This window comes from Mobula birostris, chromosome 7 (assembly GCF_030028105.1).
Source record: "Mobula birostris isolate sMobBir1 chromosome 7, sMobBir1.hap1, whole genome shotgun sequence".
Lineage (NCBI taxonomy): Eukaryota > Metazoa > Chordata > Chondrichthyes > Myliobatiformes > Myliobatidae > Mobula > Mobula birostris.
In genome coordinates, this window is record NC_092376.1 from 34,961,992 (window position 1) to 34,988,787 (window position 26,796).

At 37.4% G+C, this 26,796-nt stretch overlaps 2 protein-coding genes across 13 annotated transcripts in view; one reads left to right on the forward strand and one right to left on the reverse strand.

The window, feature by feature from the left end:
* Positions 1-11,094, forward strand: part of supt20 (SPT20 homolog, SAGA complex component) — a 64,611-nt gene extending 53,517 nt beyond the window's left edge. Inside the window, exons 22-25 of one of the 9 annotated variants that reach the window (XM_072262883.1) lie at positions 1,756-1,875; positions 6,555-6,654; positions 7,423-7,544; positions 8,392-11,094. In XM_072262883.1, coding sequence (XP_072118984.1) covers positions 1,756-1,875; positions 6,555-6,654; positions 7,423-7,544; positions 8,392-8,529 — 480 coding nt within the window. In that variant the 3' untranslated portion in view covers positions 8,530-11,094. Of the gene's footprint in view, positions 1-1,755; positions 1,876-6,554; positions 6,655-7,422; positions 7,545-8,391 lie in introns of those variants that run through there. The other 8 variants (XM_072262875.1, XM_072262876.1, XM_072262874.1 and 5 more) reach the window with 8 other exon arrangements.
* exosc8 (exosome component 8) overlaps positions 1-26,796 on the reverse strand; it is a 54,325-nt gene that overhangs the window by 18,378 nt on the left and 9,151 nt on the right. For 2 of the 4 annotated variants that reach the window (XM_072262890.1, XM_072262887.1), the window contains exons 4-10: positions 24,648-24,721; positions 19,545-19,590; positions 16,720-16,825; positions 16,541-16,586; positions 13,610-13,706; positions 12,633-12,753; positions 10,191-10,297 (exon numbers count right to left, since the gene is read on the reverse strand). In XM_072262890.1, the coding sequence (XP_072118991.1) occupies positions 10,191-10,297; positions 12,633-12,753; positions 13,610-13,706; positions 16,541-16,586; positions 16,720-16,825; positions 19,545-19,590; positions 24,648-24,721 (597 nt within the window). Of the gene's footprint in view, positions 1-8,672; positions 8,891-10,190; positions 10,298-12,632; positions 12,754-13,609; positions 13,707-16,540; positions 16,587-16,719; positions 16,826-19,544; positions 19,591-24,647; positions 24,722-26,796 lie in introns of those variants that run through there. The other 2 variants (XM_072262888.1, XM_072262889.1) reach the window with 2 other exon arrangements.

The window sequence follows — 26,796 nt, forward strand, 5'->3', positions numbered from 1 at the left end:
TTGGAATGTGGGATGAAACCAGAGCACTCGAGGGAAGCCCATGAATTCCATGGGGAGGACATGCAGACTCCTTCCAGAGGATGTTGCGATTGAACTCCAAACTGAGACACCTCAAGCTGTAATAGTGTCATGTTAATTGCTATGCTACCGTAACTCTGGGTAAATGTAGAGACTTAAATAGAACTTATAATAATGTAGAACCAAGCTGCAAAGTACAGAGGAGAATTGAAAAAGGAAATGAGCAAAGTGATTGAATGAACAAAGGTTAGATAGTAACACAGTACAAGAGAAATGAAAAAATATGACAGAAGGCAGTACACACAAAATGCTGAAGGAACTCAGCAGGTCAGGGAGTGTCTATGGAAATGAATGAACAGTCCTCGTTTCAGGCCAAGACGCAGTGTTCAATATAGAAAGGTCATTTTGTTCAGCAGGTGACTCCGTCACCAAGGCTCTGGCAACCATCTTTCAATTCTCCTTAGATATGGGCGCAGTGCTGAACAGTGGTGTTTACAAATGTTTCACAACTTAATTTAATACAAAACTGTTTGTTATCAGCAATATATGCATTAATAAATTAATTATTTACCTCATCAACATTTTTCTCATCAGACAAATCAGAATATTGATAAGACTGCATGATTGGTAAATAAAATATGATATTAATACTGTTGCTTTGCAGTGAAAATAGAATATTTTACTGAAAGGTAGCAAACAAAAACTGGTCAGCTGTGCAAAGCATTATCAACAGTCTGCTTTTCTGAGAGGATAGTGGCAAAGCCGAATTAGAAGTATTGTTGATCAGGATCTGATGCCAGGTTATTTGATATACACACTCCACGTGCAATTGAAGTACTGCGTGCTCTGCAGTGAGGTCTAGGACTTTGTTCAAAAGATGTTATAAGGTTTATTAGTAGAAGCCTAAACTGAAAATCCTATTAAGTGGTGTGTCTTGAAGGCATTCCACATTCAACAAGACTACTGTGGCTCAAATATGATTAAATAAATTTACATATATGAAAGACTAATGGTGGCTCAATTATAATTGCTCATAGACAAAACTTCAGATTGTAACCAAAGATCAAAGGAGTCTGCTCTAGAAAAAAATACGTCATTCCTTTTAACTATCTCTTTGGTAACCTATGGTAGAACTCCTCTGAAAAGTGAACATCTGTGAAATGTTTATACAAAGCATGCACACATGGGGTACAGCACCTCGTAAAGGGTATGGTGTTGACTCGCAAGTTGGAGATCATATGTTTGTATCCCATCATGAATAGCAGTGAAGTTGAAATTATCAACTTTCTTTTAGAAGATATGTTATTAAACAACTAATTCACCAATATAGCAGAAATGCTGGAACAACAAAGCAAACAGCATCTGTGGAAAGAGAAACCAATTAACATTCGGGTCAGCAACACTTCCTCAAAATTAGATCAGATTCACTTATATCCTTCCAGCTGATCTAACCTAGGCAAGACCATTCTCTCTTCCTTTCATTCTTTGGTGCCTTCTGAAATGTCCACAAGCCATTCAGTTTAAGGCAAGTAGGGTTGGGAAGTAAATCTATCCAAGTTGCTCTCACAAATCCTAAACAAAACTTTTGATAAATGGTAATAATTTGTTTTATAAGTGGGTTCTTAATGAAGAACTTCTATAACAAAAGAGGTTGTAGTAATATACTGTCGATAGTACCATATAATCCAAATTTAGATAGTAGTTTGTCTTTATTTTACATTTTTAATCCTATCTCAGCTGTCAAGTGGTCCACCAGTGATCTACAATCCACTGCAACAGCAACAGCTCCCTCAGTTTTCTCAACTACAATCATCCCAACAGTCTGCAACCTCCAGCCCTCAACAGCAGGGAGAACAGGTGCATTTTCTTTGTTACAAAACTAGTAACTCAAGTCACTTATAATTAATGAACAGACCACAGCACACAGTTGAATTCGTTTTAAAATGCCAAGATTTTAGATGTTGAAATGGTGATTATTAAAATTGTTGAGCTGCTAGTGCATAATTTTCCAACTAGTTTGTATAACAGACAGTGAACTAGAAGCACTGCCAGCCTAGAATTTAAAATTACAAACAAGGATATTTGGTCCCTGGGATTTTCAGCCCAGAATTTAAAATTACAAACAGAAATGTTTGATCTATGGGCATTTTCTACCATACAGTGCCTAAAAAAAGTATTCACGCCCCTTGGAAGTCTTCATGTTTTATAACATGGAATTGCAGTGGAATTAATTTGCCTTTTTGACACAGATCGACAGAAAAAGACTTTTGTGTCAAAGCGAAAATAGATCTCTACAAAAGTGATCTAAATTAATTACAAATATAAAACAAAATAATTGATTGCTTAAACATTCACCATCTTCAAATCAGTATTTAGTAGGTGGACCTTTGACAGCAATTACAGCCTTGAGTCTGTGTGGATAGGTCTGTGTCAGCTTTGCACATCTGGACCCTGCAATTTTTCCCCATTCTTCTTTACAAAACTGCTCAGACTCTGTCAGATAGCATGGGGATCATGATTGAACAACCTTTTTCATGCCCAGCCACAAATTCTCAATTGGATTGAGGTCTAGACTCTAGCTTGGCCACTCCAGAACATTAATTTTGTTGTTTTTAAGCTATTCTTATGTAGCTTTGGCATCATGCTTGGGGTCATTGTCTTGCTGGAAAACAAATCTTCTCCCAAGTCGCAGTTCTCTTGCAGACTGCATTAGGCTTTCCTCCAGGATTTCCCTGTATTTTGCTGCATTTATTTTACCTTCTACCTTCACAAGCCTGCTAGGTCCTGCTGCAGCGAAACATCCCCACAGCATTTTGCTGCCATCACTGTGCCTCACAGTAGGGATGGTGTTTTTCTGATGATGTGTGGTGCTTGGCTTATGCCAAATTTAGCATTTAGTCTGATAGCGCCTAAAAACTCAAATTTGGTTTCATCAAGACCATAGAACCTTCTTCCAGCTGACTTCAGTCTCCCACATGCCTTCTGGCAAACTCTAGATGAGATTTTATGAGTTTTTTTTTCGACCGTGGCTTTCTCTTTGCCACTCTCCCATCTCAGCCACTGAAGCTTGTAACTCCTCCAGAGATGTCAGGTCTCTTGGCGGCCTCCCTCACTAGACCCCTTCTTGCATGGTCACTCAGTTTCTGAAGACGGCCTGCTCTAGGCAGATTTACAGCTGTGCCATATTCTTTCTATTTCTTGATGATTGACTTAACTGTACTCCAAGAAATATTCAGCGACTTGGAATTTTTCTTGTATCCATCTCCTGATTTGTGCTTTTCAATAACCTTTTTGTGGAGTTGCTTGGAGCGTTCTTTTGTCTTCATGGTGTAGTTTTTGCCAAGATACTGGCTCACCAGCAGTTACACCTTCCAGATCAGATTTATTTTCACTACTATCAGTTGAAACACATTGATTACACACAGGTGATCTCCTTTTAACTAATTATGTGACTTCTAAAACCAATTGGCTGCACCAGTGATGATTTGGTGTGTCATATGGAAGGGGGTGAATGCATATGCAATCAATTATTTTGTGTTTTATATTGGTAATTAATTTAGATCACTTTGTAGAGATCTGTTTTCATTTTGACACAAAAGAGTCTTTTTCTGTTGATCAGTGTCAAAAAAGCCAAATTAAAGCAACTTTGATGCAATGTTGTAAAGCAATAAAACATGAAAACTCCAAGGGGATGAATACACTTTATAGGTACTGTATCTTATAGGTTCATTTGTAGCATTGGTAGTAAAAAAAAAAAAATGCCATTTGGTAATTTCATTTTGTTATTGCCATTTAGACACAATTTTATAGAATGTATATTGATAGAAAAAATGTGATATGGGAACTTTATCCTAAACTCAAAGAACATTGTTATATATTAAATATTACATCATTAAGTGTCTTAATTAGCCTGCATGTCTAATATCCAAGCATTTATAGATAGAATCTATGAATTTTTAAGTTGTGTTTGCCATTAAGATTAATAGGATTAGATTGCAAAATATTTTAATGTTTTCAGTACATATTTGGATGTTTTCTTGAAGCTAGTAAGTCATGTTATTGGTTTAGAATTAACCAGCATTCTAGATTTGGTGTGATCCAGAGATAGTTAGCCTGCAAATACTGAACATATGAACATTATATAGTCTTTGATTTAGTCCTTTGGCTTCTGTTTAAAGTCACAACAATGTCTTCATTTACGTGGCTTAGAATATAACAGAATCATTTTTAATTCTAATGCCATCACTGTAAATATTTTGCAGGGGTGGCCAATCTTTTACATTCCATGCATCAATTTTTTCACGCACAAGTTCTATATTAACATTTTTACAAGAATTGAATGGGGGTACAAGAGTTGTATGCCACATCTGAACTCATGAGTGAAAAAATTGACGCATGGAATGTAAAAGGTTGGCCACCCGTTTTAAAGTATCATGCAACATAATTAAAGCTGACATTCTTCATTTACTCTTGACCAAATAGCAATTATTTACACCTTAACAAGATATGGCAATATATTGTCATGCAAGCATTTTAGTTTTAGAATGATTTTTAAAATGCGTAAGCTGTTGACGAATCAGATTTGTTTTGAGTAAAGAATGCTGGTCATGACTGAACTGAACTGGGTTGGGTTGAGAGCAAAAAATTCAGATGAGTACATTCATGAATTGCAATGGTTGATTTGGAATATGTTATTAGTTATGTCATTGCAATTTATTTCAAAAATCAAAAACCCTCAGCTTTACCAAACTGTTAAAAAAAAAAGTACAAAAACTGAATCAAACTGAAAAATTAAACTCCTAAACATAATAGTGACACCCATTGAGACAGTCAATATTTTGTTGTACTTATTAATACAGAGAGTTACACTGTTTGTGTAGATGTTAATTATTTGACAGTTCATCATTTCAGATCTGTGAGCTTTTATGAAAATGTTCAAATTTTGCTGAGATAAAAATCCTATTGCAAGTAAAATTTATTGGAGCACCAAATATAGAATGTGATCATAAAGACTAAAATTCCTTATGACTATAACTTGTACAGTTATTTCTCTGTCACAAGCCTCTTTTATATTGGACCAGCTCTCTGCCTAATAACATATTAGCTTCAAAGCAAATTTTCAGGCAAGTTTTGATTTCTGTCCTTCCACACACTTGTAAGGTTTTGCTCAAGTAAGCTGCTCTGGTCAATAATAATGTTTTAATTAAATTCAGTTAGCTTGGTGGTTAATTTGACATAGGGTATTCTTTGCAAGTTACAAGCAGAATGTTATTTATTTATTTAGAAATACTGCACAGTAACAGATCCCTCTAGACCAACAAGTCTCTGCAGCCTCAAATATACTCATGTGACCAATTAACCTGCTAACCCATATATCTTTGGAATGTGGGAGGAAACTGGAACACCAGGAGGAAACCCATGCGGTCAGGGGGAAAAGCATACAAGTTCCTTAACAGATGGCAGCGGAATTGAACCTGGGTTGCTGGCACTGTAGTAGCGTTATGCTAACCGCTACGCCACCATGCATGTTATTAAATCCACAAAAATGCAGCAGTACCAATGGCAATCTTTCAAGGCAGATCGTTGAACCTGCTTTATTTGTGTTGGCTTGGTTAAGATGGGTTATGGTATTGCTTCATAAAATGCATGATGCTTTCTTTTTTGCCAGCTTTGTTGCATCAAGGATTGTCTTTCATGTTTCCTTCTAAATTTCTGTACCCTAGAGAGCTATGGATACTCAGCTGTTCAGTTTATTCAATTAGATTGATAGATCTTTTAATACTAAGAATATCAAGGATTGTCAATATTGTGGAGGAAAATTGAGGTGGAGAACAAGAATTATATTGAGTGGGCCAAATGGTCTTCTCTTTACATATTTTAACATTGGATGATATTTCCATAAGCCATTCAAGTAAACGATTACGAGATGTACAGGGTTTTACAATACCATTTCAATAAGATTGCTTATTTTTAAGAATCCCCCTTTTTAACTTCAAGCTGAAAATGTTAAAAAATGTTTGAGCAACATATTCATCAAACACTGAGAATTTAGTTTATTTTGAAGTACTACTTCTAGAAAGTTTTGTGCTTGCTGAGGCAAACATGCATTGCAGTGTATACAACTTTAATAATTTGCTATCCTTAATTTATACTCATTCTTAATCAACCAAAACTGAATTTAGCTATGTTTAGTTTTGATTTTCCTTTATTCGACATAAGGATTGGATTCTTATAGTTTAGGAAAATATTGAAAAAGAAATGACATACAGAAGGTGGGACTGTTAGATTGTTTGAAATCCAGGAACTAGGAACTTTTACAATTGACAGTGTTCTTTAACAAAATAGCAAAGCTTTCAGGAAAATAATTTTAGGACCTTGCCCGTCAGCTGATTAAATCTTCCTATTTTTATGATGATTTTTTTTTGGTTTGGTTTACTGCGATTGAATTTAGTCGAGAAGTTGTAGAAATATCAAATTCACAGTATTTCACATAGATGCATAGAACTCAGATATAGGAACTCTGTTCTGTCCAGCAGAATTCTGACCAGGGTCCAACTAGCCAGGAACAGGCTTTGACAGCTCAGCAGACTGCAGTCATCAACCTGGCAGCAGGTTTTGTGCCTCCACAGGCTGCAGGTACATGCTATAAAACTTTCATCTTCTGACTTGTTCCTTACTGCTTCACTTCCATTTTGACAACCTACTGTCTAGCTGCCTTGTACTTTGCACTTCTGCTAACAAATGCTTTTTCCTTGTAGACTTATGGCACATCCAGTGTGATACAAAGTGCACTGTAGTAAAGGGTCACCACCAACACTTTAGAAATCTGAATGCTTGTATTTATTTTGTTGCATTTAACCTTATAACCCCTGTGAGCTTACCCACCTTGCACCACCCCCAAAATATGTCTGTTACTTTGTTCAATTATTCCTTTGAGTTTTAGGGACTGCACCAATTAATTTACCTTTTTAAATTTCCTAATTAAATCATTAGGCTGACTTATCAAATAGTGTACATATTTTCATAAAATTGTATCATTTAACCTTGAATATTGAGTGTATTATTTTGCTGAATATAATTAAACAAATTTGCCAAAACTAAAACTGGCTCCTGTAAATTGAAACTAATGCTTCATAATCAAATACAGACATTTGCAAAAATTTGGACTGAACTTCCACAAATATCCATTAGAATACTTCCAACTGAGACAATCTGAAAATGAAAAACATTCAGTAGATTTATCATCTTTTACTATTCCATAATATTTAGCTGTGTTTCTGATACAGACTGTTAGGCTGAATTCTGCTGATTTCCCTTTGTTACCATCTTTCCCTATCCTGATTTTTCTCCCTCATCTAATCCTCTTGTTGTCCCTCCCTTTTCCCCTGTCTCTCTCCCCTGTAGTGTTGTCTCAGCTTGGCTCTGCTGTGAACAGACCCGGGCAAAGCATTCCTCAGCAGAGACTCCAGCTTACATCTACCTTACAGCAGCAACAACAAGCCTTGCAGCAGCAGCAACAAATACAAGTAATCCAGCAACTTGGCTACAGTTACATGAAATATGTTTTTAAAATTCTCAGCTCCAAAATAAAGAAAGGAGAAAAGTCAGATACTGCCCAAAAGAAAAAAAATATTGTTTGAATCTGAGAGGGTTGGCAGTTGGAAAACAATTTGGATGATCGAGATACAATTATCTAATCACTTTGGAGCACTGAATTTACATTGCCATCCTAGCCATCCACCTTTCTCTTGTATTTATGCTCAAGAAGTGCTTGTGGCACGTAGACAGATAGAACCACTGCAGGCAATGTTCCCATATCTTTACCAATGAAGCTTTGGTATGCCTGCAGTTGGAATAATATTAAAAATCAACTTGTTGAATTAAGAAAATACCTTTCCAGAAAAGATCCCTGTGCCCACAGTGGCCCACAGTTTTCGTTGCACTTTGTCCTGGATATATTGATGTACCATTGTTTGACTTGGGATATGTCAGTCCAACACAAAATACTGAGCCTAGCACAGGTGCTTCTTAGTTGCTGACTTGCTGCAGTTCTGTTACTGGCTACATCTGCTTCCAAATGGAAATACTAAAGCACTCTTAGATCAGACATTGACTAACAAGCATGCAGTTAGCTCTGCTGGAACAAGTGTTTGTGTGTCAAATTGTCTCAACTCTTCTGTGCCACTGGTGCTGCTTGACTGTAGTCATTATGTTTGTGGGTTTAATTTCCTTTTCCTGCTTCCATCCTTAAACATTTCCAAAATGTTTAAACTGAATCATTTTATTGACGTTGAGATTCCAGTTTGACTCATTTGAAGATTTTTCTTGAAGTCTTATAATTATGGTCATCTGTTCCCCTTTCTTTCCTGACAGCAGTTGCGATACTTGCAGCATCAAATGGCTATAGCAGTTCAAATTCGACAACAACAGCAGCAGCAGCGTCAGCAGTATTCAAGCAGCCAGTCAAAAAATAAGAGGAAAAGAGGGACTCCAACTCCACCAAAATCATGAACCATTTCATGGTTTTACCTTTAATGCTGCTTCTGGAATTTACCTTTTGTGGTGGTGAATGTTTTTTAATTATTTTTAAAATGAAACTCATCCATGGTGTATATAGTATAATCTTTTGTTCCAATAAGAATCATTTGCTGAACTTGAGTTTAAAAACATGTATATATTTATTGATTTGAAAAAAATTTGGTTTATTGTACAGTCAAACTTTCACTTGCAGGTTTAACTATTCTCTCTTTCACATTTATAATGGGTGTCACACTCTTTATCACTTCAGTGAGCAGCTTATGAACTTCTCTGTGTCTTGTTTGTGCACGAACAATGCAGTCCTGAAGTTTTTCACTAGAGAGAACACTTCCTCCTCCATGTGGAAAAGAAAAAGATAATTTGCAACAAAGTCAGATTCATATGTTTTTGATGTGGAAAACATCCAAAGAATGACATTTGTTGGATATTTTAAAATCAATTTTATTTAATGACAAAATGGAATTGGATACCTTAACTGCAAATATTTGAAAAGTGGTTTGGAGACCTAACCAATGCTGAAAATCTGAAAAGATCATGTATAGATTTAAATATGATTACTAATTATGCAATACAACTGGACTATTATTGAGACATTTTCAAGTCAAGATTTCCAATGCTTAAAAGTAATTGCACTTGGGTGAATAAAAAAAATTCTAAAACCTTGATTCAAAAACATAGTCCTATTAGTCAAAGCCTAGGTTTTCTTATTGCAAATAACATTGCTGTCTGTTAGTTTTAATGGACTTTAAACAGTATGAAATTTTCAAACAGTTCAAAAGTACAAGAATGAACTGGGGAATGGGGGGACACAGCAAGAAAGACAATGAAAGAAGGTTAATCTTTGAGCCCACCAATGACTAGGGATAGCAGGTAAATGGATAAATGGGATTAAGAAGATAGATGTAGGGGGAATGATCCTGATATTTCTGCTCCGGATCAATTGATAAGGGAACGTGGAAAAGTAAGTTCCTGGATTGTGCTTTATGAAATTAGAGAAAATTTCTCCGGTATAAAATAATGCTGTTAATGTCAGTTTCCTGGAGGATAGTGTTGAAACATTTTATGAAGTCTAAAAGCATCATGAGGTAGATGGGATACAAAATCATGTCTGAGAGATGCTAATCACAGGTGGAACATAGATTTTGGTAATTGAAAATGAGAAGAGTTCCATTAAGGATCAACTGATATACAGAAATCATAAGTCATTACTTTCAAACTGAGCATGTGATACTTAAATAGCTCAGGTCATGGAAAAATTACTTTTGTCACTTTTATTCCTTTAAGAAAAACAATGTTTGTCAATGCTCATTAATTTTTATTTTAAAACAGATACAAAGCACTTCTTTAATTGTTCAGCTGATACTTCCATTAGCTGCTATCTCAATTGTATTTTGTGATAATAAGTCTTAATTTTAAGATTCTAACCAGAATCATGTCCTTTCCCTAATGCCACGCTATAATTTCATGCTCTTCGATAAATGGTTCCGTCATCAGTAAAGATCAATTAATGGACCAAGACAGCCATTGACATGTGAAAGTATTTTTCATCAACTGTAAGAGACCAGATCAAAATATCCAACAAAAGTCTCTGCCAAATTGACTACTTACTGAAACTAACACTTATATAAACACACCTGGTTTATGTACAGCACAAAGTCTGTCTTCTTCATCAATTACTATTGTAACCATCCCCGATGACAGGGCCTCCTCCTCAGCCGTAGGATCTACAATAAATATTGTGCTTTAATGAAAAAAAAGAGAAAAAGTTTTCAGAAGACAGTTCAAATCAAGTGAGCCATTTCTATACTATCAAGTTATAAATGATAGTATACAGTGATAATATTACAAATTTATACCTTTGTGGATCATGTAAACAACAGTGCCTTGAAAGTAATATGCATGTTAAAATATTCGTTATAAACGTGTTCACCAAACAGTAAAATAACATGTTATAATACCACTCATAATTGTCTTATAGTACAATAGCATATCCTGAGTGTATCCAACACATCAGTATACCAGTAAGCACAAGTGTGGACTTTTGGAGGGGGGTGGGGGGTGATGGGTGAGAACCAACTACTTTAGTAACACAAGATATTGTGATCTTTTGTGTTTGTTTTCTACTAATATTACTAAAAGAAATTAATATCTTTCAACATTCTTTCAAGTGGCAAATCCTGAAGTCTTTTTCCTTCATTTATACAGCAGTTGTTTTTAATAAAATCCATAGTAATGGAAGACAGGATTATATGTTATGTTGGACACTGACCATTCATCTCTAGGACCCAGATCACTCCTTTAAATAAAGGGAACTCAGACTATTATCCATAAAACCTCAACCCATTTTCTCATTTAAATAATGAAAACAAAATACAATTTTTAAATCTCACCACTAGAAGAACCTAACAGGTTATAAACTGATAATATGAAGGATTGTAATGCCTGTTTACACTGGGTGTAAAAAAAATAGCTACACACAAACACAATAATTCTTATCTAAGGTAACCTTCAATACAACAGTTTCCTTCATAACCAGCATATTTTTCTATTAGTATTCGTATTGTTGAATCAATTTATTGAATGGGCATTTATTGCACAGCCCTCATTGTCCCTGATAAGGTGGAGGTAAGCCATCTTCTTGAATAAGTAAAATACTTTTGATGAAGGTGCCCCTGCATTTTTGTTGAATGGGGCTGTTTCAAGACTTAGATCTAGCAGCAATGAAGAAACAACGATGCATTTCCTCAGCAGAAGAGTTGATGGAAAGGTTCCGGTGGCGGTGTTCCCAAGCGGCTGGTGCCCTTTTCCTTTCTGGTAGTAAAAGGCTAGGATGTGGGAGGTGGTGTTGCAGTAGTTCTTCCAGGTAACCACAATACATGTTATACTGCAGCCAATAAATCAGTGGCAAATAGACAATGTTTAGGGTTATGAATGGAAGGGCAATTAAACAGATTGTTTTGCCTAATTGGTGCAGAACAGCTTATGTTGGACCACCACATGTCCAAGCAACAGGAATGTATTCTTTCATACTAATATCCTCTACGTAGTGAAGAGACTTTTGGGAGTTTGCAAGAGAGTAATTTATTACAGGATACTCAGTCTCAGAACAACTTGTAGCCACCGTCTTTACTACTACAGTTTTGCAAAATTAAATTTCTGCCCAATGAAGACTCTTGAGGAGTACTCAGCAATGCTGTTAAATAACAAGGATAGGGTAGGTGGTATGTATAGTATATTAATTATGAAAGAAAATATAGCAGGTAGTCCAAAGCCTTAGAGATTACTTTTGAAATCATTACTTGTCAAGAAAATAAATTCAATTGATTTGCATGCAACATGGTACCATATGATAACTGGCTCGGATGAGGGAGGCACAAAAGCAATTATTGTGGAAGAATCCCTGCTCCTCTAATTTGTGCCATGTTAAAATTTACCTGACATGGATGTTGCTTTGGTTTAAGTTGCATACATTAGCAAACAATTTTGCACTAGTTTCAACATAGATCTAGTTTTGCACTTGTAGTGTAGTTTGAACTCCCAACTTTGATTCAGTAGCATGTTTTACTATCTGAATGCAATAACTAATCTGCTCAATTGAATTATATTACTATATTAAACTCCAAATTAGAGTAAAATCTTACCAAAATTAAAACAATGTAATTTTTACTCTATTTTCTAACTCTTATTCCTCCTGCCTTCCATTTCAAGCATTTCAAAGTAAAAGAAAAAACTGTGCAAATCATGCAGAGTAAATTAATAAAATTAACTGAGATCAGCAGATTAAAAAATGCTAGTCAAAGGAACCAGCATAAAAAAAACTGCACATGCATATCTAAAAATGGTCAGTACTTAAACCCAAATGAATATTACCAAATTTGATTAGAAAAAGTGTAATTAGCTAACACAAAGTGCTTGCAGATGTAATGCTCAACATAGCCACCAACAAGGCCAAAGGTACAGTGATTTATGTTGATAGTGCAATAGTCTGACCATTTATTCAATAGGAAATAAAGTGCTACAACTACTCATAAGAGAATACATAACTTTGTGTAAAATACTGTAACAACCAAACTCACTTATCAAAAATGGCAAAAGATGTAGCAACTGGGTTCTTTCTGATGTTCAGCTGATTTTTCTGGTTCATGTTAACTTCTGCCAAACCTGTTTCTTCATTGATCGACACTGAAGGCAACTGGACTGGGGTGAGGGGGGGGGGGTGGAGGGAAGGATTAACAATCAATCATGTAAAATAGGAATTATTTAATGGTGAATAACATCCTATTTAATTACATGGCAGTTAGTGTAAACTGTCTACAACGAAATATTCCCATTGCTACATTACCATATTGATCTAAGCTATTCTCTAAAAGCAACAATACAGTATAAATCTCCTGCTAACTGACCAATTTGTTAACCACTGACAGTTTGCAGCAAGGAATTCCACCTCAAAACCGACAAAGGCAAAAGTAAATATTCAGCTGCTCTCAAGAATTAATGAATGGGCTGGGGAAGTTTATATCTTTAATAAAAGAAGGGAAAAAAAAATCACAGAATGGGAGTGCAGACACAGCATGCACAGAAAACGCGACAGCAATACACGACTCATAAGCCCTACTTAAGCAGAATTTCAATCCTCTGGGAAAGGAATAATCGGAGGTTAGTGCTCACCAAAAAATGCACACAATCATTTCCCAATTGTCATAAGTGGCTAACTACACCAAACATAACAGCTTCACAACATAATGTGGCTTTGTAAAACAAAATAATTTTGCAGAGATACTCAGCTGCAGCTTTGAGTTGAATTATAGTACATAAAAGTGAATGTTTCTATTTGCATTTTACATACACTGACATATTGCACATTACGCAACAGTATTATACAGAATCTGGCACAAGATAGTACTAAGGGGGGGGGTTGCAAATTCAGGTGTTACAGTCAGGGTGTGGATATGCAGTACATCAGGTCCTACATCTGAATGAACTCCCAAACTGCACAGCACATTGCAGAAGAAAATGAAGTATGTCTATAAATTTTGTCATGAGGAATGCTCACCATTTTTCAGTGCTGCTAACAGTGCTGTTAAACAGGTATCCAGCAAGTTTCCATCATAATCTAAGCACATCATGTCGCAATATAAAACCCATGCAAGCTAGAACAAAATAAATACATCAAAACTCAGGTTATTTTTTTTTTCCAAAGCTTTCTATAGGCCCCCTTACGTCACCTGTGGTCTAATTAAATCGCATATGGAGTTTCTTTTTTCTGATTACTATCTAGTAAATCCTAGTGAATAACAAATCCTGGATATAATACCACTCCAACTAAATACCCTTCATAAATAATCAGTGCTTGAGTAAGATATTCTAAAGGTAAATGCCATAGTATTATTGCCCCACTGGCATATCAACCAACAATCTACAGAAACATTATCTTGCTGAGAAAAAACAATATGCAGGAAACAGGGTCTTTGACCTGAAACATTAATCTTGTTTCCCTTTCCACAGATGCTGCTGGTTCTGTTGAGTGTTACCACATTTTTGTTTTAATTTGAGAAATAGTTAACATTATCAGGTTGATGACCTTTTATCTTCAGAAAGGTCAATGACTTAAAATCTCATCTCTTCTTTATCATACATGCTGTATGATTTTACTATTTCCAGCATCTGTAGGTATTTATGATTGGATCTCCAAAAAGACATTTGAAATACCTCACACAAATAATGTGTGCACAAAAACACTAGTTTCTGGGAACTTGTGCCTTAATTTAAAAAAGAAACTCAATTTCCTCATACAAACAAGGGATGACAGACCCTCAATGTAAGTATGATAATGATTACAAGGAATGAAACAATGGAGATGACACAGTTCCCTATCTACACAATCTTGGCAACTATCTTGAAATTGAACCAACCTTTGTGCCATGTTTAACAAGCACCAAGGACTCCTGTCAAATCTAATTCATACCTCCACGCCTTGCATCAACTCACCTGTCACTGAAACTCTCATACATGTTTTTGTATTTCCTTCACAGAGACCATTTCAATGCATTCCTCTTCACTTACCTAACTCGTTATATTTTCCATAAACACGAAATCCTAGCCACATACATCCTAAATTGCTCCATGTCTAGTTCACTATTCACATGTGTTCATTAACCCACAGTGGATCTTGTTAAGCAATAGCTGAAAAGGCCATCAGTTTTTATTTCCAATCACTCACTGGTCTTGTCATTTTCTAACTGGGTCTCTAAATCTCTTCCAGTATTAGAATTTATCCAAATAATTCACGTCTTCAAATTCTGGACTTCAGCACATCCCCAACTAAAATCATTCCACTATTGGAAGCCTATTGAGACACAAAACTCAGAAATATTCTCCCCAAACCCTCTCTGCTTTGCTATCTTCCATTTAAAAGCTTCTTGATAGCATTCCAATAGAACATTATTGGACACTTGATGCATTAAAACAGTAAGTGCTACGTAAATACAAATTGTTGTTATAATAAATTTGCATCTTTCTAAAGCTTCTTTATCCAAATTATTCCCCTCTAATCTACAACATTACCACCTAAGCCAAATAAATGTTTGTCTATTGCTGAGAGATCTCAGGAAGATTTTAGTCTCAAACAACCACTTTAAGATATGGAAACTTATTTACTTATTGAGAGAGACAGTGCATAACCAGCCCTTTAGGCCACACTGCCCAGCAACCACCAACAATCCTCTAACCTAATCACAGGACAATTTACAATGGCCAATTAACCTGCCCAGTACGTCCAGACTGTGGGAGAAAACCAGAGTACCTGCAGAAAGCACACATCCACAGGGAGGACATACAGAAACTTCTTAAACAGGACCCTAGGATTGAACTCCAAACTCTGACGCCTCTGCCTGTAACAGCATCACGCTAATCGCTACACTACCGTGCCACCCCTATTGAGCACAAGATCCATCCTCAGTCCAATGAAGCATCAAAATTCAACACAAAGATTAAAGCATATTAACCAAAAGAAAAGCAGTACACTAAGAGTTTTATGATTGCAACAGAACAGCATCTGACCTAACCTATCCTGTAACCAAAATTTTTGTTAAATCTGAAGAACTATATATGCTTAATCCCATACTTAACAATTACTGTAAAGTGGTTTGAGATATCCTTACAACAAGAAACCAATGAAGGTCTTCAAGAATAGCTGCTAAAAAATATATAAATAATGCTCTTTCAATATTTTCAAACTTTATCTGGCTCAAATTAGGGCTGAAATTAAATTGGGCTAGTCTCTGTTAATAAAAAGCAGGATACACAATCCTAGTTTTTAGGTCTTTGGGCTCATCTACATAAATTGGCTGAGCAACAGATGCCAATCACCGCACCACACCAATCCATTTGAATTAGCTCTGTTGCTGAGATTTATTGGCAGTAATATATAGTATTTCAGTTGTACAGGTGGAGCACTCTAAACTATCGAAGGCTTTCCTTTATTCTGTGCCTCAGGTTCAGTTGCTTAAAATCCTGAACAATGGGGTGGAGCACAGAATCCACCCAATTCTAATCAATTTAATTGGAATCCTAAAATCAGCATTGGCACTCCAACTGAGAAAATGCAGGATGCCTGATGCAAAGTTTAGCATTAACACTGCACGGCAAAAAGTTGCCTGTTTCTCGGTTAATGCATTTTTAGGGAGGATAATTATGAGACACACCAACCACGAATTCACCTCAACTCCAGTCTAATAAATTTTTATTTTAAAAATCTGGCAAAACGTAATCGGCTCCTTTTTCTGACTTTTTTTAAAAATTTGAAAGCTGGCAATCACATTATTCTGAAAAAATATTTATATTATTCCATGTTATTCAGACTAAGAGCATACATTTAAGTTTAAATAGTTGGCTATTTTACTTCAAACACTAGCAAATTAAATGAAATTATGAAAATTATGAAAATTTTTATTTCAGAAATACACATACTAATAATTTTTCTTACCTTTCCTTTCTCAATACAGAGATCCTCCTTCTGTATAATTTGAGAACTAAATTAAAAAAAAAACATGATTGAATTGCTTCAATGAATTTTAGTTTGCCATAATGCTATACATTTACCAGATGTTAATTACAATAGAAAAGTTAATTTGAAAAATTAGCAGGTAAAATTAGAAGACTTACTTTTCTATGACATCAAAAATAAACTGACTTGCAGCTTGTGCTTGTTCCCCAGGAGGGCCTGGCCGAAACCTTGAAGAACATAAGGGTGGTAAATCCACATTTGGTACTGTAATGAAAAACAGAAGTGCTCTTTATTTAGGTTCACTAACATAGCGAACACAAAATTATTCTGATTAAAAAAGGCTAGCAGTATTTCATTAAGTCACAAGCAGTGAGGGGGGAAAGAGGTCAAAATTAAGATAAAGGATGAACTTCTGTTGTTTTTGAAGCTTCTTATCACTAGCTGAAGGCATCTTAAAGAAATCCACAGCCAACAAATTATTTCTGAAGTGCATTGCTATTCATATCCAGTCAAAACTTCAATGGAGAAACCCACTGATAGTGCTAGTGATTGAGTAATGAATACTGGAAAATAAAGGAACTCCCTGCTCTTCAGATAATGCATTCCTTAATAGGGTTACATCAAATTCATTCAATATCTCATCTCAGTGTTGGAGTGCCTGACAATGTACGTTTGTAGGATTCCCTCAATACTACACTGAATCTTCAGCCTAAACCAGAAGCTCAACTCCAGAATCACAACTGTCAGTCTCAGTACAACAAAAATAAGATTTCATGAACTGGCCTTGGTAACTCTGTATATGAAAGAAATTAATACAAAAAAATACAATTTCCTACCAAATAGGCACATAGGGATCACGCTCATACAGATTTTATTTTAAAATCTGTATGTTTCAGTTGCCCAACCAATATACCAAAGAAATCCTCACAGAATCCGAATCAAACTCAGAAATACAGGTTCGCAATCCCTTATCCGAAATCCTTGGGGCCAGTTGCATTTCGGAATTCAGAATCTTTCAGATTTCAGATTCCCCCACCCCGCCCCCCGATACCAAAAAACACATATGCTCAAGTCCCTTATTTAACCTGTCTCAGTGCAGTGGACTTTAGGACCTGGTGGCGCACCAAACCTACGCACATCCTCCCGCATACTTTAAATCATCTCTAGATTATTTGTAATACCTAATACAATGTAAATGCTATGTAAATAGTTGTTATATTGTATTGTTTAGGGAATAATGACAAGAAAAAGATTTTATTTCCAAAAAACACATTCAATAAAACAAAAATATACAGCTTCAAACAAACCTAATCAAACACATGGTAAATGACTTATTGGAATAAATGTAGAACGTCACTGTCACTATAAAACTTCAGTAACTTGTCTTTCTGTTTATTTAAATCATATACAGTGGTAGTTCCAACACTACTTTCTGCAGTAAAACTCCACACACACACACACCACGATCAAGCTTCTGCAATAACTCCACTTTCTGCATTATTGATTCCTTCTCTTTTTCTCATTGTTACCCATAGGGCTATCTGCAGCTCCTTTTGACATTTTCACAGTGAAATTAAACAAAGTCAACAGTGAACACAAAATATCAGTGGACAGCAAATGCACGTGTAACCAGTACGAGCGCTGAGCCACAAATGACGTCTGGCGGCCTCTGCTAGTGCTGCCACGTCACACCTGAGTGACGTCAGCTGTTGGCGAAAAAAAATTCAGCTTTTGGAGCTTTTTGGATTTCAGAATTTTGGATAAAGGAATGTGCACCTGTATAACTAATGGTTAAATATAAATAATGCAATCTGTTAAATTCACAATCAGAATCAGGTCTATTATCACTGGCATGTCGTGAAATTTGTTAACTTAGCAGCAGCAGTTCAATGTAATTCATAATATAGAAGAAAATAATCAATTACAGTATACATATATTGAAGATAAAATATCATGCAAAAAAACAGAATATATATTTAAAAAGTGAGGTAGTGTTCACGTGTAGAAATACAAAAACTAAAGGCTATTCAGGACCTCAAAACTTTTATTTGAAATTAAATTAGATCATGGCGGATCAGAATCAAAGCTAATAAGCTGCCACGGCTACATTTTCATTAAAACACCTATCCTACCTATTTTTAAATATTTCAGTGGACCTAGAATTCACAACCTCATGGACAGGAATTGTTTCAGGTTGTTGCTGTTTTTTTGTGTAAAGGATTATTACTATCTAACAGTTATAACCTTAATATCTTACCTCCTTACTCTGTACTCCTCCAAAGTAGGTAAAGTCTCAGTAACTCTCCTATCCAACCCTTTTGCCTTTAGAAATATCATAATTACATTTATCTAGGTTTAGACAAATGTTTTTATAACTACCCCAGTGCATATCCCTAGATTCCTAATACATTTCATGATCTTCCTTGCCCAAAATTAAGCATAACAAGTCTTTCAATTAGTCTATCAGTGTACCATTCTTCAAAGATTTGAACATATAAATCTTCTGTCCCTCCACAGCTCTTAGTCTTCTGGCTGAGGTTTATGATTTGACACGTTCCCCACAATAAACCTTTTCTATCATTGTTTTGGCCATTTACTCAGGTTGATGGCCTTTTATTGTGCAAATTACGTTCTGAAAGTTTATTTCCAGTTTTGTTAAAGATGTAGAATTCCAGTTGTCATTTTGTAGACACCGCTATCAATTAAAAAACAAATTAAGCTAAACAGAACTATGCAAAAGGCAAAGTATTTTTAACCAGCTAACTCATATTGAGAACTATACCTGTACTGCAAAATTAATCATTCATTGCCAACCATTCTATGTACAGTCAATTCATTGTCTCCATCAATGTCACAATAAAGCATCAGGCTTAATCATTTTGCAAGAATAAAATACTGCCTAAGAATGAAGTACCAAGCTTTGATATACCATTGCAATGTTTCAGACTGAACTACGCATTGATTTTTTACACCATTAACTTACCTACATACCCTTTATTTGGAGCATCCACTGTTGGTGCTGCAAATTCCTGTAAAATAAAAGTAATTTTAATTTAATACAACGTATTGTTCTATGTGGATTAAGATAGTGCAACATTGCTGCAAAACCTAGGCTAAATTGATGAGGTCAAAACAGATTTACAATTTGATGCAATTAGAATGTGTTTAGCATTCAGTTCTCAGACCTTATAAAAACCATAGAAACCATAGAAAAACTACAGCACAGAAACAGGCCTTTTGGCCCTTCTTGGCTGTGCCGAACCATTTTCTGCCTAGTCCCACTGACCTGCACATGGATCATATCCCTCCATACACCTCCCATCCATGTATCTGTCCAATTTATTCTCAAATGTTAAAAAAGAACCCACATTTACCACCTCATCTGGCAGTTCATTCCACACTCCCACCACTGTGAAGAAGCCCCCCCAGTGTTCCCTTTAAACCTTTCCCCCTTCACCCTTAACCCATGTCCTCTGGTTTTTCTCTCACCTTGCCTCAGCGGAAAAAGCCTGCTTGCATTCACTCTACCTATACCCATCATAATTTTATACACCTCTATCAAATCTCCCCTCATTCTTCTACACTCCAGGGAATAAAGCCCTAACCTATTCAACCCTTCTCTGTAACTGAGTTTCTCAAGTCCCGGCAACATCCTTGTAAACCTTCTCTGCACTCTTTCAACCTTATTAATATCCTTCCTGTAATTTGGTGACCAAAACTGAACACAATACTCCAGATTCAGCCTCACCAATGCCTTATACAACTTCATCATAACATTCCAGCTCTTATACTCAATACTTTGATTAATAAAGGCCAATGTACCAAAAGCTCTCTTTATGACCCTATCTACATGTGACACCACTTTTAGGGAATTTTGTATCTGTATTCCCAGATCCCTCTGTTCCACTGCACTCCTCAGTGCCTTATCATTAACCCTGTATGTTCTACCTTGGTTTGTCCTTCCAACGTGCAATACCTCACACTTGTCTGTATTAAACTCCACCTGCCATTTTTCAGCCCATTTTTCCAGCTGGTCCAAATCCCTCTGCAAGCTTTGAAAACCCCCCGCACTGTCCACTACACAGAACATAGAACAGTACAGCACATTACAGGTCCTTCAGCCCACAATGTCGTGCTGACTCTCAAACCCTACCTCCCATATAACCTCCCACCTTAAATTCCTCCATATACCTGTCTAGTAGTCTCTTAAACTTCACGAGTGCATCTGCCTCCACCACTGACTCAGGCAGTGCATTCCACACACCAACCACACTCTGAGTAAAAAACCTTCCTCTAATATCCCCCTTGAACTTCCCACCCCTTACTTTAAAGCCATGTCCTCTTGTATTGAGCAGTGGTGCCCTGGGGAAGAGGCGCTGGCTATCCACTCGATCTATTCCTCTTATTATCTTGTACACCTCTATCATGTCTCCTCTCATCCTCCTCCTTTCCAAAGAGTAAAGCCCTAGCTCCCTTAATCTCTGATCACAACGTATACTCTCTAAACCAGGCAGCATCCTGGTAAATCTCCTCTGTACCCTTTCCAATGCTTCCACATCCTTCCTATAGTGAGGCGACCAGAACTGGACACAGTGCTCCAATTGTGGCCTAACCAGAGTTTTATAGGGCTGCATCATTACACCGCGACTCTTAAAACTCTATCCCTCGACTTATGAAAGCTAACACCCCATAAGATTTCTTAACTACCCTATCTACCTATGAGGTAACTTTCAGGGATCTGTGGACATGTACCCCCAGATCCCTCTGCTCCTCCACACTACCAAGTATCCTGCCATTTACTTTGTACTCTGCCTTGGAGTTTGTCCTTCCAAAGTGTACCACCTCACACTTCTCCGGGTTGAACTCCATCTGCCACTTCTCAGCACACTTCTGCATTCTATCAATGTCTCTCTGCAATCTTTGACAATCCTCTACACTATCTACAACACCACCAATCTTTGTGTCGTCTGCAAATTTGCCAACCCACCCCTCTATCCCCACATCCAGGTCGTTAATAAAAATCACGAAAAGTAGAGGTCTCTAAACAGATCCTTGTGGGACACTAGTCACAATCCTCCAATCTGAATGTACTCCCTCCACCACGAACCCCTGACTTCTGCAGGCAAGCCAATTCTGAATCCACCTGGCCAAACTCCCCTGGATCCCATGCCTTCTAACTTTCTGAATAAGCCTACCATATGGAACCTTGTCAAGTGCCTTGTAAAATCCATATAGATCACATGCACTGCACTACCCTCATCTATATGCCTGGTCACCTCCTCAAAGAACTCTATCAGGCTTGTTAGACACGCTCTGCCCTTCACAAAGCCATGCTGACTGTCCCTATTCAGACCCTGATTCTCTAAATGCCTATAGTTCCTATCTCTAAGAATCTTTTCCAACAGCTTTCCCACCACAGACGTAAGGCTCACTGGTCTATAATTACCTGGACTATCCCTACTTTTTGTCCACTACACCTCCAATCTTTGCATCATCAGCAAATTTGCTGATCCAATTTACCACATTATCATCCAGATCATTGATATAGATGACAAATAACAATGGACCCAGCACTGATCCCTGTGGCACACCACTAGTCACAGACCTCCACTCTGAGAAGCAATCCTCTACTACCACTCTTTGGCTTCTTCCATTGAGCCAATGTCTAACCCAATTTACTACCTCTCCATGTATACCTAGCGACTGAATTTTCGTAACTAACCTCCCATGCGGGACCTTGTCAAAGGCCTTACTGAAGTCCATGTAGACAACATCCACTGCCTTCCCTTCATCCACTTTCCTGGTAACTTCCTCGAAAAGTTCCAATAGATTGGTCAAACATGACCTACCATGCACGAAGCCATGTCGACTCTCCCTAATAAGTCCCTGTCTATCCAAATGCTTGTAGATTCTGTCTCTTAGTACTCCCTCCAATAACTTACCCACTACCGACATCAAATTTACCAGCCTATAATTTCCCGGATTACTTTTCCATCATTTTTTAAACAACGGAACACCATGAGCCATTCTCCAGTCCTCCAGCACTTCACCCGTAAACATCGACATTTTAAATATATCTGCCAGGGCCCCTGCAATTTCAACACTAGTCTCCTTCAAGGTCCGAGGGAATACCCTGTCAGGTCCTGGGGATTTATCCACTTTAATTTGCCTCAAGATAGCAAGCACCTCCACCTTTTCAATCTGTACAGTTTCCATGATCTCACTACTTGTTTCCCTTAATTCCATAGACTTCATGCCAGTTTCCTTAGTAAATACAGACGCAAAAAACCCATTTAAGATCTCCCCCATTTCTTTTGGTTCTGCACATAGCCGACCACTCTGATCTTCAAGAGGACCAATTTTATCCCTTACAATCCTTTTACTCTTAATACTCCTGTAAAAGCTCTTTGGATTATCCTTTACTTTGACTGCCAAGGCAACCTCATGTCTTCTTTTAGCCCTCCTGATTTCCTTAAGTATTTTCTTGCACTTTTTATACTCCTCAAGCACCTTATTTACTCCCTGTTTGCTATACATGTCATACAACTCTCTCTTCTTCTTTATCAGAGTTGCAATATCCCTTGAGAACCAAGGTTCCTTATTCCTATTCACCTTGCCTTTAATCCTGACAGGAACATACAAGCTCTGCACTCTCAAAATTTCCCCTTTGAAGGCTTCCCACTTACCAATCACATCCTTGCCAGAGAACAACCTGTCCCAATCCATGCTTTTTAGATCCTTTCTCATTTCTTCAAATTTGGCCTTCTTCCAGCTTAGAACCTCAACCCAAGGACCAGATCTATCTTTATCCATGATCAAGTTGAAACTAATGGTGTTATGATCACTGGAACCAAACTGCTCCCCCACACACACTTCCATCACTTGTCCTAACTCGTTTCCTAACAGGAGATCTAATATTGCATCCCCTCTAGTTGGTACCTCTATATATTGATTTAGAAAACTTTCCTGAACACATTTTACAAACTCTAACCCATCTAGACCCCTAACAGTATGGGAGTCCCAATCAATATGTGGAAAATTAAAATCCCCTACCACCACAACTTTATGTTTCCTGCAGTTGCCTGCTATCTCTCTGCAGATTTGCTCCTCCAATTCTCGCTGACTATTGGGTGGTCTGTAATACAACCCCACGAATGTGGCCATACCTTTCCTGTTTCTCAGCTCCACCCATAAGGACTCAGTAGACAAGCCCTCTAAACTGTCCTGCCTGAGCACTGCTGTAGCATTTTCCCTGACAAGCAATGCTACCCCCCACCTTTCATTCCTCTGCCTCTATCACATCTGAAACATCGGAACCCTGGAATATTAAGCTGCCAGTCCTGCCCCTCCTGTAGCCAAGTTTCACTCATTGCTATAACGTCATTATTCTACGTGTCAATCCACACCCTCGTCTGCCTTCCCCACAATACTCCTAGCATTCAAATATATACACCTCAGAAGATTTTTACCACCACTCACAACCTTTCTATTTGCGGCTTTGCTTGAACTTTTAACATCATTTATTTTCACCCCAGCCCCACTGTCAGCTCTAGCACTCTGGTTCCCATCCCCCTGCAAATCTAGTTTAAAGCCTCCCCAATAGCACTAACAAACCTCCCTGAAAGTATATTGGTCCCCTTGTAGTTCAAGTGTAACCCATCTCTCTTGTACAGGTCCCACCTGCCCCAGAAGAAGTCTCAATGATCCTGAAATCTGAAACCCTGCCCCCTACACCAGTTCCTCAGCCACTTGTTCATCCTCCAGAGCATCCTATTCTTACCCTCACTGGCACGTAGCACAGGTAGCAATCCCTAGATTACCACCCTCGAGGTCCTGCTTTTCAACTTCCATTCTGCATTTCACTTTCCTTTTTATTTTGGGATAACAGATTTTTCAGTATTTTGTTTAGAAACATAACCTGTAAGCCATTACATGTATCATCTCCTCCAATCCAAGAAGCAAATTGTACTTATTGGCCAAATGGAGACCAAACAGTGATTGGGCAAACACCCAGACACTTCACCCCTCAAAGTTAATCTCAAAAACATACGGGTTATAAGTGAAAAGCCAAATACAGAAATCTCACCACTTTAACACCACAAACTACTGTCGTATTCCCCAACTTCACCAATGCAGAACCATCCGCAGTTGTAATTGAACCTGAAATAAAGTCAGAAAACCAACATTTTCAAACACATTTTGGAAAAGATTTTGCCATTTAAGAAAATAGTAAATAAGTAAAAATGTACTGCCACGTAATATAACCAGATAACCATCTAACAATTACAGCACAGAAACAGGCCATCTCAGCCCTTCTAGTCCATGCCGAACTCTTACTCTCACCTAGTTCCACCAACCTGCACTCGGTCCATAACCCTCCATTCCCTTCCTGTCCATATATCTATCCAATTTAACTTTCAACAACAACACCAAACCTGCCTCAACCACTTCTGCTGGAAGCTCATTCCACACAGCTACCACTCTCTGAGTAAGGAAGTTCCCCCTCATGTTACCCCTAAACTTTTGCCCTTTAACTCTCAACTCATGTCCTCTTGTTTGAATCTCCCCCACTCTCAATGGAAAAAGCCTATCCACGTCAACTCTATCAATCCCCCTCATAATTTCAAACACCTCTATCAAGTCCCCTCTCAACCTTCTACGCTCCAAAGAATAAAGACCTAACTTGTTCAACCTTTCTCTGTAACTTAGGAGATGAAACCCAGGCAACATTTTAGTAAACCTCCACTGTACTTTCTCAATTTTATTGACATCTTTCCTATAATTTGGTGACCAGAACTGTACACAATACTCCAAATTTGGCCTTACCAATGCCTTATACAATTTCAACATTACATCCCATCTCCTATACTCAATGCTCTGATTAATAGAGGCCAGCATACCAAAAGCTTTCTTCACCACCCTAGCCACATGAGATTCCACCTTCAGGGAACTATGCACCATTATTCCTAGATCCCTCTGTTCTACAGCATTCTTCAACGCCCTACCATTTACCATGTATGTCCTATTTTGATTAGTCCTACCAAAATGTAGCACCTCACATTTTTCAGCATTAAACTCCATCTGCCATCTTTCAGCCCACTTTTCTAACTGGCCTAAATCTCTCTGCAAGCTTTGAAAACCTACTTCATTATCCACAACGCCACCTATCTTAGTATCATCTGCATACTTACTAATCCAATTTACCACCCCATCATCCATAGCATTAATATATATGACAAACAACATTGGACCCAGTACAGATCCCTGAGGCACACTGCTACACACCGTCCTCCAATCTGACACACAGTTATCCACCATTACTCTCTGGCATCTCCCATCCAGCCACTGCTGAATCCATCTTACTACTTCAATATTAATGCCTAACGATTGAACCTTCCTAACTAACCTTCCATGTGGAACCTGGTCAAAGGCCTCAATGAAGTCCATATAGACAACATCCACCGCTTTACCCTCAACTTTCCTAGTAACCTCATCAAAAAATTCAGTAAGATTTGCCAAACATGACCTTGCACACACAAATCCATGTTGACTGTTCCTAATCAGACCCTGTCTATCCAGATAATTATATATACCATCTCTAAGAATACTTTCCATCAATTTACCCACCACTGACATCAAACTCACAGGCCACAATTGCTAGGTTTGCTCTTAGAACCCTTTTTAAACAATGGAACCACATGAGCAATACGTCAATCCTCCGGCACCATCCCCGTTTCTAATGACATTTGAAATATTTCTGTCAGAGCCCCTGCTATTTCCACACTAACTTGCCTCAAGGTCCTAGGGAATATCTTGTCCGGACCCGGAGACTTATCCACTTTTATATTCCTTAAAAGGGCCAGTACTTCCTCTTCTTTAACTGTCATACTTTCCATAACTACCCTTCTTGTTTCCTTTACCTTACACAATTCAATATCCTTCTCCTTAGTGAATACCGAAGAAAAGAAATTGTTCAAAATCTCCCCCATCTCTTTTGGCTCTGCACATAGCCGTCCACTCTGATTCTCTAAGGGACCAATTTTATCCCTCAATATCCTTTTGCTATTTATATAACTGTAGAAACCCTTGGGATTTATTTTCACCTTACTTGCTAAAGCTGCCTCATAACTTCTTTTAGCTTTTCTAATTTCTTTCTTAAGATTCTTTTTACATTCTTTATATTCCTCAAGCACCTCATTAACTCCAAGCTGCCTATATTTATTGTAAATCCCTCT